At 40.3% G+C, this 11,197-nt stretch overlaps 1 protein-coding gene across 1 annotated transcript; it reads left to right on the top strand.

The window, feature by feature from the left end:
• The first annotated feature begins 383 nt into the window (after nucleotides 1–383).
• ndfip2 (Nedd4 family interacting protein 2) lies at nucleotides 384–10,966 on the top strand. Its single transcript, XM_071464142.1, has 8 exons — nucleotides 384–620; nucleotides 4,424–4,646; nucleotides 4,923–5,053; nucleotides 5,558–5,645; nucleotides 6,161–6,285; nucleotides 6,920–6,986; nucleotides 7,086–7,191; nucleotides 7,276–10,966. Exons 1-7 carry the CDS (start codon nucleotides 594–596, stop codon nucleotides 7,187–7,189), a joined length of 765 nt encoding a protein of 254 aa, XP_071320243.1. The 5' UTR covers nucleotides 384–593; the 3' UTR covers nucleotides 7,190–7,191; nucleotides 7,276–10,966.
• Nucleotides 10,967–11,197: the final 231 nt, after the last annotated feature.

Genomic DNA, 11,197 nt, shown 5'->3' with positions numbered 1-11,197 from the left:
ATGTTTTTGCATATTAAAATAAAACATAATGATAAAAAAAAACAGGTTATTAATCAAGAATTTTCACACACAGCTAAAATACATTAAACTAAAAGAAACACAGCAAAATTATATTCAGAATACACAATTACATACAGTACACTTAATAGTAATGGTAGAAAGTAAACTCAAGAAAAACTCAAATAAAGTAAGGGGGAACTAAAGTTGTACTACCTAATTACTACTCTGTCTATCTATCTATCTATCTATCTATCTATCTATCTATCTATCTATCTATCTATCTATCATGTTACTGAAACATCACCGCACTAGACGCATCACAGTTGCGACATTTTTATTTTGAAATACTTGACCGGATGTGATGCATTTTTAGTTGTAGCTTGACTCTGTTTGTCAACGTTTCACCAACAACGGTATTTTCTGAGCAGTTGCACCGCCGATTGCAGCCATTTCTTTCAGCGGCTGGTAACATCTTATTCGGCGTTGTTTGAGGGAAGCATCTCCTGTCCGTAACACAGAGTTCGCAGTAAACACAAGTTAGATTTTCCTCTGGATCTGTCGGCTGGCTTCCTTGCCAGCTGAATCTCGTCGGGATGGACCCAGCAAGCCGATACCAAGTGGTGAGTGAGACCACGGATCAAAACACCGTCTGATAGCCTGGCCTGCCCGACACAGGAAACAAGGCCTTGCTTAAAATAAAAAATAAATACTGTTAGATATTACGCTGACTCGAAATTAATTGACCTCTGAATGGCTACTTCTCTTGTATTTTTGACTTATGTTTTTCCAAGAATTGTTTTGTTTTGACAGCTAGACACTTCCGCATTGGCTAGGCTAACGTTAGCTAAGCCCAGTCCCGTAGGCCTTGAAAGTTAACACCCGAATAAACTGTATTATACAGCTGACAGTTTATTTACGTGCTAATTATAAAACCTATGTTGACTTCCACGGCTGCTAACACAAGTTAATAAGTTTAGCACCAAGTTAGTGTTAGCAGGAGAGTCTAATAACATTCGTTAATGTGGCTTAACGGGACATTTGTCAGTCACCTAGCTGATTATTAGTATTGTAACTTCCATGATTAGCAGACACTGCGGTTGTGTTTAAGTCCAGAGGGCCTGTCAGAGTCCCAATAACTAGGTGTGTAATAACGTAATAGTTAACTTTTCCGGGAAATGGCAGGAAATAAAAGAAGTACGACTTCTTTTATTTCCTGGCAGAAATTCAGAGGCAATTCAAGAGCTGTAAAATTAGAGTTCCCTGTCCCAGCTGGAACAGTGTAGATAAAAAAAAGTGGCAACCTTATAAAATGGTAAATATTTTGCCTCAACTGACCCGAAACATATGGAGAATGTTTCTTTTACATATTACCAGACACGTAAAGTAACAACAGCAGCTGAGAAATATTGGAGACGGTTATGACCACTTTGGGATAAAGACAGCTTTGTGCTCGGATGCCTGTGGTTCTTGGGCGAGTGTGTGTATGTGAGTGTTAATCCCACAGGGTCCAGAAACGAGCCAAAGTCAATCTGTGTTGTGTTCTAACTGCTCAGCCTTGAACAAAGTGGAGATTTCAATAGTAGTTAAGTTTCCGTAAAAATAAGAGCGATACGGTGCACAAGAGCTCTGCACCAGTTCTGCACCTTCAGGCCAAACTGATAAACGCTATCAGATGTTGTGGTGTGCAGACAGTTCCAGCTTCATCTCATTACATCCACACATTTTGCCCTTGGTCTCTTGGTTTCTTTCTTAAATAATACTCAGATTTCCCCAAACATGGGGCACTGCTGATCTGAGCCGGCCTGCATGGGTATCGGGTATATTTGGACACACAAGGAGGCTTTGGGCTATGTTGTTAGGATCTTATGTAATCCCCCTGTGCGCGGGGGTGCGTTATGCTTTGTCCTTGATTCTGAGCCAGTCGTCAGGCACTCATTCACTCTCTGCCTCGTACATCGACCCCGCGCTGGTGGAGGTCTACAGGGTGGTTTGAATTCCCAAGATTTTTTTTGAGAAGTTTATCTGCATGGTGATGAGCAAGTTTCCCTTTGATTCTCAGTATGTCGCTAAAAGGTCCAGTATCTGTTATTAGTCAGATGGTATTACTCAGGGTGCTTCCCCTGTTTGCAGTGGTGTTATACCACAGCAAGAAAACTGCGATTGCCTCATGGAAAATACTTGAATTGACAAATTTCCCTTTTAAACACATAATTATGATGCTGATACCTTGAACCCTTGAAAAATATAGGTTTCAGCCTACTTGCAGCCAAAACCAAAGGAAGTTTAAAACTGAAACTATAATTGCCCTCAGCGTTTAGGTGTCACCACATCAACTTTTACCCCGGTTCCTGGAAACTTCATGAAGCTACTGGACTAAAATTTTAAAACTAGAAGGGTTAGGATGTTTGGCATAACAACACAATGAGCCGCTTATTTCTTTCACTTGCGTTGTTAAGAAATTTCTTTCAAGGCCGTGTACAAGTTGAACTAGCTCATCCACATTGCTTCGAGACAGCTTCAGCGAATCCTTCCTATTTATCAGAAGCGTAACGCGTGATTGATTTGTTATCTGTCAATGCTGGGTAATGTCCCAGCGGATAAATCATAAACCACAAAGCGAGTTGCTCGTTTTCGACCTGATATTTCAACAAAAATGTCACATTTTTATCAAGGTCAGTATCAGCTTTGTAGTCATTACAGAGCACAAGATTGCACAACTTTTTTTTTTTTTCGTTGTTGCTGAGCTGTTTTGGTTCAAGTTAACTTTCTCAAGGGCACCTCGATAGAAGTCACAGAGGAGGTGAGACAGTATCACTCCCCAACTTTGCCCACACAGATTTCCCACCCGCCGCTCTGCAACCATCATGTTCCCCTCAGCCTCTGTAATTTCAGAAGGCGTTTGGCTCTTTGGTCTGAGGAAAATTAATGCACCTAAGCCTGTAAAGACCTCTCTCTCTCAGCTTTAGCAGGGACTCTCATTAACCGATTACACGTGTATCACTTTTCCAGAGACCTTCCTCTGTTGGCATACTGGTGTTGTTTGCCATCTCTATTCAGACAGTGTCAAACATTCTCTTGAGGGCAAACGGTACTGCTCTTACCCTGCACTGCAGAGGCACACACCACCGGTAGTTTTATTCCAGCACATGCTTCATAATAGCAGCTAAAGTTGTAATCTTATGGCTGCCTCGCAACAAAAGAGCTGCCAAGCTTATAATGCAAAGCAGCAGCAGCAGTAGGAAATGTTGGATTCGGAATCAGCAGTATCTTAATACGGGGCTGACGTGGCTGTCGGTGATTGAATAGTAAACAGTGATGCTGTTATCAATTAGATAAAACTGCACTGGATTGCATACCTGTGTCTTTCATGCTTAATATAATAATTACTGACTGTACACTGATTGCAGAACAATTCCATAGGTAGCATCAAAAACAATTTGATTTAATTTCATGATAATCTGGGAGTGTAACTTTAAATTAGGGCAACTTGCAACATGGCAATATAAGTGCAATGTCCAGATCGCAGGAGCTGCAGTTTTTCTGATATGCATCACAACGTATGTGTTGTGGTGCTACAGAGATGCTCAGGGCTGACAAATTATATTTTTCAGACAGAAGGGCACATGCTCGTTTGGTACAAGCCCCAGCAAAAATCACATCATCATCATCATTTAAAACGTTTTTTCAGTGAAAATGAGATGCAAAAATGACCACCAACTGAAATCCTGAGTCATATCGCAATTGCAATATCTGCAAAAATAATCCCAATGTGATTTTTTTTTTTGCATATTGTGCCGCCCTACTTTAAATACATTTTGTAAGACAAATTAAGCATGAATGAATAGACCTTCTATTAATTAGTTTTTATTGATGATGGCTTGAAAAATCCTGGATAAATTTATGACGAAATAAAAATACTTGTGGCTGTTTTGAAAGATAATCAAAAGATTTGAAAGTCTAATAATCTAGAAGAGCAACACTACAACTGTCAGTGAAATCATCTATTCATCTATCTAAGTCTATTCTGTAGACGATATGTAAAATAAAAAATCACCATATGTTGTAACTGACTAGCTGAAAGTTGTTCCTGTACAAATATTGTGTAGCCTATGTCAACACATCTGGCTTGAATGTCAATACAAATAAACCAAGTTAACTACTGTTGCTTTCCTCTTTTACTCTGCTTATTTAAGTCAGGCTGCAGCTATTGTTACACAATCTGATGTTTGAGCTCGCAAAGACGCTGGGTGTGTATTTTACGGTTTATTCACACAGTCACACTTCTCACAGCTTTAGAAAGTCTCTGCATGAGCGATGCCAGTTTTAGAAAATTTGGAACAGTGTGAGCATCGCCTCGAGCAGCCACACTTTTTGGCTGGCTAATCAGCTGACCTGCTTGTGCCGATTGCCCCCCCCCTTATAGTTGCACAATGAGGATGACTCTTCGGAGGCCTCCACCAGCGAGCCGCAGCCGTGCACTTCTGCCGCAGCCACAGCCAGTACGTCCAGCCAGGTCCAGGCCCAGGCCAGCCCTGCTGCCGCCTCATCAGCAGGGGAGGCATCGGGGTCAAGGTCTCAGGGAGAGGCAGAGGCACCTCCACCCCCATACGCGTCTATTGACCTTGGAGCAACTGCCGCTGCACCTGGTGTGTATTAAAGGAATCTGTGCCTAAATGTACATTTTTTTGTTATCTGCAGCTTTATTCCTCCAAAGTGTGGATGCATGCTTCCTACAGCAGCAACAGGATTACATCTCTGCAGCTTTGTGGCAACTGCTGGACCGACTTTATCCATGAGTCACTGCTGATTTCCATGACAGCACGACCACATTACTGGCAGCTCACGTAGCTAAATACAGAATGCGGTTCCTTTTCTTTCCTTTTTGTAAATGAGCCTCCTTCCCCCCTCTGCCCCTCCCACAGAGACTAGTTTCCAGGGTGACTTCCCAGTGCCTCCACCCTACAGCGTCGCCACGTCGCTGCCCACATATGACGAAGCGGAGAAGGCCAAAGCAGCCGCCATGGCTGCCTCCACTGTGGAGGTGATGCCACGGGTGAGGAGACACACTCTTCCCTCCTTTTCATGGGATCTATATGTTGCTTTTACCAGCATGTTAGCTGGGTGTGGCCCCAGTGTATGCCAGAAAAACCGCCCCACCCTCATGAAATATTTGACACGTAAGAACAAACAAATGTTTTTTGTTCTTACTTGTCAATTACCTGACAGTATGAATTTGCTGGAGGCGGGTTTTGAACTTCCATACTAAATGTCTCAGATGTATTAACCTACACATAATTGTTGACCAGCTTTATGAATTTTGAGTTCCTCAACAGCCATTGTTGTACAGTTTCAGTGTCACTTTTAAAACAGACTGAACATTTATTCAAAAGCCAATGGGCAAGGCCCATGAAATACAAAGGTCTCAGATTGAGGGTTTTGCAAGTCATCTGTTTACTTTGTGTAGCTGGTGTCTCTATCATTGTGTATTTGTTTTTTAACCAGCTCTGTGTGTTTATCTGCTTGGGTTTGTTTGCGTGTGTGCGTGTGTCTATGTCAGGATGACGAATTCCCCCCCAGAGATGATTTCAGTGACGCCGATCAGCTGCGGGTTGGAAATGATGGCATCTTCATGCTGGCCTTTTTCAGTAAGTCTGTCTCATGTTAACATTTCTGACGCATCTGTCCAAACAGTGTTTGTTTTACCAAGACTATGACACACTCTTGAGCAACTCCAATAATTGTTTCCGTGCTTGTCAGACTTTAATAACTGAGGTGTCAATGACCACAGGACGCGAGTGATGGATCATGTGGGAATCTATCAACAAGTTAATATATGACCAATCTAGTCTTATTCAAATCTGCACTTTAGTATTGTCTTTGTTATAAACAAGAGGTGTACATTCCTCTTGTGTGGATCCAGATATTACAACCAAGATGATTATTATTTAGAGTTTACTTTTTAAATTTTCACAGCCATTTTCAAAATAAAATATTGCAAAAAATGTCTAAATTAAATTCTGTCATATATAAACAACTAAATAAGTGTTCCTGAATGTATCGTGATTATCATTGCTATTTTCGTTCTTTCTTATTTTATGTTGTTATTATTGCTAATATTATGAAGCAAAACAACCCAATGCCTTTGTGTTTGTCCCTCCAGTGGCCTTCCTGTTCAACTGGATTGGGTTCTGCTTGTCCTTCTGTTTGACCAACACCATTGCAGGACGCTACGGAGCCATCTGTGGGTTTGGCCTGTCCCTCATCAAGTGGATTCTCATCGTCAGGGTGTGTATTTTTCAACTTGTGCAGGGCTGAATTTTCACCAGCAGCTGAGCAACATTTCTGTTCCAGTTAATGCAGAATAACGCTAACCCTGGAGATAACGTTTGCATTTTGCTAATGGCTAAAACTGTATACCCGAAGTCAGTTCTTCTTCACTGCTCTTAAACAGTAGCTGCAAGTGAATTGCAGTGCAATTTCTTGTGTCGCGAAGAAGAACCGATTTCCAGGAAAACTGCTGGAAACTATAAAGTTAGGTGATGTCTGATACTTACGAACACTTACATACTCGCTGACACGTGTTACCATATTTTAGGCAGTATCAGAGCATTTCTGACACTAGTATTGGTATCTAGTGTGAAAATGGGATTTATGATCCACTTTTATGGAGATATTTCATGTTTCACTGTTATAAAGGAGAAATCTTTCAGGAGGAAACATCTCTAGGCTGTTATATCTCATATTCTGATAAGTGTTTTGTATCTTCAAAGGGTCTTCTTCCACAAACAGATATTAAGAAAAATGATCTTGGTTTTATAATAACGGTCATTAAAACCCAAGAGGTTTCAAAACTATTTGTCTCCTTTTTAATTGTAAAGTAAAAATGCTCAAAGCGATATATGTCTTTTTCTGTGTCCAGTTCTCCGACTATTTCACCGGCTACTTCAATGGTCAATACTGGCTCTGGTGGATCTTCCTGCTGCTTGGTGAGCTGATTGTTTGTTTTGAATGTTTTTTTAAGTTGAAGAACATTGAAGTGGACGTTTCTGTCGCTAAGTGAGTAAAGAATTATCCTCCGTCCACAGGTCTCCTGCTCTTCTTCAGAGGTTTCGTGAACTACCTAAAAGTCCGCAACATGTCAGAGAACATGGCCACCTCTCATAGAACACGCCTCTTCTTCCTCTACTAAAGGTAGAGTGAGATCTGCTCAGAAAATGTGGAAGAAAAAGAAATCACTGCACTGCAGCCCTGATGATGAGATTTCATTTCCCACAGGTCTCCACACCATCGCCATTCCTTTTCAATGTGAAGTTCCCTCCCTCCCCCTCGAATGACCTGACAAAGGATTCTTGCAGTGAAGAGAGGAGGCGGGGAAGGAATGAAGGAAAGAAAGTAGGGAGAAAGTGTTACCAGTCTCATTAAAAGCATCACAAAAACTCACTCTGAAGTCGCGACTTCTGAACCGAGGCGAAAAACATCCATCTTTTGATTTTCATTTTCCTTTGATTCAAAGATCGAGCCAACGCATCTGTCATGTCTCTTAAGAGCGGGAGTGCTGTTGACAAACATGACCTTCCCTGACTCTTGGTGTGAAGACAGATCTTCCAAAGTCAGACACAAAAAAATGAAAGCACAATCAAATGTCAATGAAACAATGTCTTAAATGTAGGAAATAAGTACACATAATTGTGGTAGTTGCAACATTTGTAAGTCAGCTCATTTGGTGGTGTAAACAGCAGTGTTATCAGCTCATAATTGAATAAAAAAAAACCTTAGTGTCTATTAGGTGACATTTGCAATTTCAAAATAGAAAATGTGTAGGAGGTGGAAAGCTATTCTGAGCCTTTGATATTCAGATTTTCCCTCCGACTTTGCTTTGTTTGTCTCCGAATTTTGCGACTGAGATCAAGTTAAGGAATTCACCTACTGCAGTGAAGGTCTCTGCACATTACAACACATCTGCAGCAGTTTGAAGTACCCGTGTTTACCATTCCACTTGTTTTTAATTTCAGGGTGTTTAAAGGAAGTCTTACTTTAACTGTGATGTAGCGTTATTATGCCCTCATTAACATGTGTGGCATGGCCAAATTAAGTTCACGAGTAGAAGCCACGAAGAAACATTTTTCATCTTTAAACCAGGGATATGCACTGATCAGTTTACATATCACAGACCGTGATGCATTCAATGGTTATAAACTGAAAAACAGTAACTTAACACTCAACCAAGCTTCATTCCTGTCGACTTTTTGTCTTACGGTGACGAGATGTGGCTGAAAATATAACACAGATTAGAATTTATTGAAACTCTTTCAAAATGTCCTGATGAATATAATGAGTTGAATGAATCCCTGACCTTCAGACTTTGGAAACAGTCAATTTTACCATCTAATCTCCGAGCCTTTAAAGTGATAGTTTGGGTTATCTGACGTGAGGCTGTTTGAGGTAGTCATGCATAGTCAGTGTGTTACCAGCAGTAGATTCAGATCAGCGTGCTGCCAGTTCAGAGAAGCAGCCGGGAGCAGCGGCACAGAAGCTGAGCGATGTGCCGCCGTGGACGAGACCAGCAGAAAAAACGTGTTTAGAGACACTTTTAAAAGACGCCCACCGAAACAATCCAACATCCGTTTAAATGTGCGCTTCATTTAGAATATTTTACGCTTTGTCTTCCTTTCAAAACAAAGTGAAGTTCAGCTCTTTGTGATTCACTCGGCTGACCTGTGACTGCGTAGGAACACAGTAGTTCAGCTGTGGAGAAAAATGTGGCACCGAAGGAAAGTGTTGTTTTGATGGGAGGATAAAGCGCTGAAGATATTCTAAATGATGCGCACGTTTAAACAGATATTGGGCCGTTTCGCTGGGCGTCTTTTAAAAGTGTTTAAGTCAATGTTTTTTCTGCTGGCCCTGTCCACAGCAGCACATCGCTCTGCTAGTGCGCTGTGTTCCCTGCTGCCTCTCCCAACTGTCGGCACGCTAATCTGAGTCTACTGCAGGTAATGCACTGACTATGCGTGACTACATTACACAACCTCCTGTCAAATAACCCAAAACTATCCCTTTAAACAAATATTTGAAATGAAAAACCAGAAGCTTTCTCTGAAGAAACCAGTTTTTTAGTCAGAAAAAAGATTGTAAAACTAATCTGGAATGTGCACAAACAGATCTCCAGAGCCTTTTAATGATAACTGTAATGCTGACCTGACCTGACCTTTGCAGAAACAAGTTTTTTCCCCCCTTCATGACATTTTTAGAGAAGGAAGGCTGCCTTCTACATTTACCTCTGTACTGGTTGACGTTCTCTCTGTTTGAATCAAAGAAAAATGAAAGGAACGCTCTGGAAATGCAAACCTTAATCATCTGTTCTTGACCATATTTTTCAGCATACACTAAAACCTTTTTTCCAACGCAACCGATCTCCTTATTCATGTGTAAAGGATCATAAACACCTGCTTTTTCTTCTCCGCGGTGATTGCCAAACACGTCTGGCAAGAACAGTGTCCGTAAGCTCCCGAGGGCCACAGCTAATCAGTGAAAGCTCCTTGGATAAATCAGTGTTTTTAGGCCACACAGGCTGCTCCAGTCGGATCTGTGGAAAGTGGCCCAAAGGCAGGAGGACTGCACCTCCTGCTTCACTGCTGTGGAAGAGGAATAAGCATTTTTACATAGAGCACAGTGCAGTAACTGTTGACGTGCCAGGCTTGAGTAAAAACTTGCTGGAGTAAAAGAGTCTTATGCAATTTAGTTATTTGTAATGACCTACAATAATAATAATAATAATAATAATATACATGTGGATGTAAAGTCCTGTGATAATGGAATAGATGTAGTTGAATAGTTTAGTCATCAGAGATCTAATTATGACATCAGGTTTGGTCCAGGGTGAAGTGGTTGTTAATTTTTAGATAAAGCCGAGGTGCTGATGAAGTAAGTGAAGTGTGTGTGTGTGTGTGTGTACCGTGCACACTCACCAACAAAATTACTCTAATTACCAGTAAATCAAATGAAAATGCAATAAAAAACGTGACTGGTTCTGCATGTGTTGCATGATTTCGAGAAAACCAGCACATGGATCTCTCTCTTTCTCTGGGATTTTGGCTTTTATGATAAAGATCAGATTTGAATTTTCTTCCTTTTTCTTTTCATGGAGTGAGAAGCGTTTTGTAATGTAGCTCCTGTTGGGAAGGTGGCTTCTGTGTGGACAAAACACCTTTTTATTATGTGATGAACTGAGAACGATATCAGCAGAGCTGTCCAGCGTGAACGGAGGATGAGTAGCGTACGTCATGAAAATGGAGCCTGACTGGACAAAGAAAAAGAACCTTTGCTTTTTGATTTATTTTTGCCATCCAGAAAATGAAATGTATATACCAGCTTATGCCAATTCATAATATTTGCACTTTGAAGAACTTCTGTACAGTATGATTTATGAATCTGCTTAACTTGATGTGGGGGTAGGAAAAAAAAAGTTATCTTAGCCATCTAAGTTTTTCAACTGGAATTCTTAATCATCCCAAATGAATTATTTGCCTTTTGCACTTTTTATTTTTTCAGAAATGGTAATATTGTTGTGTCTTGTTTCATCGCTTTTAGCCTAAACTGTGATAGCTTAAGTATTGCCAAACTTTTTTTCTTTTTTTTTTTTTCTGGACTGTGGTCATATCCAACTAAAGCCTCTTTCAGCAATATCAAGATCTTTCAATGAATCCAAGCTCTGCTGCATGATTTATCCACCTGAACGAGTGGGTTAATATTAGGTTTAATCTACTACAGATATGTTTCTTTTTATTGTAAATAAATGAAGAAAAAACTGAGATGGCAGCCAAGTACATTTTTTTTGGTCCAAAATAATCCATGTAACATCTTCTGAAACAGTTGTTATGCATCATTTATTGTAAATTGTAACTGAAATTTAATGGACAGTTAACATCTTGCCAAAATGCCAATAAAGTTCAAAAAGCCTGCCAGTTAACTTTTATTGTTGGGTTCTGTTTTTTACTGCACATTAAGCCTGAATTATATTATTATTGCATTTTAAAATGATACAGACTGCTGTCATTTGCACACATTTTAAATGTATTGTCCAAAGATCGAATGCTGAAACTGAAATGATCAAATTGGCATTATAAAAATGAAACAAAAAAAAAGTAAGTGGTTTGCTCTTTTAAAGCAACCATGAGCCAAAAAAAGATTATTTAACAAT

The sequence above is a fragment of the Trachinotus anak genome, unplaced genomic scaffold, assembly GCF_046630095.1.
Source record: "Trachinotus anak isolate AG129_WGS33_773 ecotype Australia unplaced genomic scaffold, CSIRO_AGI_Tana_v1 ptg000026l, whole genome shotgun sequence".
Taxonomy (NCBI): Eukaryota; Metazoa; Chordata; class Actinopteri; order Carangiformes; family Carangidae; genus Trachinotus; species Trachinotus anak.
The sequence above is the reverse complement of the archived record's forward strand: the minus strand, read 5'-3'. Positions and strand labels throughout refer to the sequence as shown.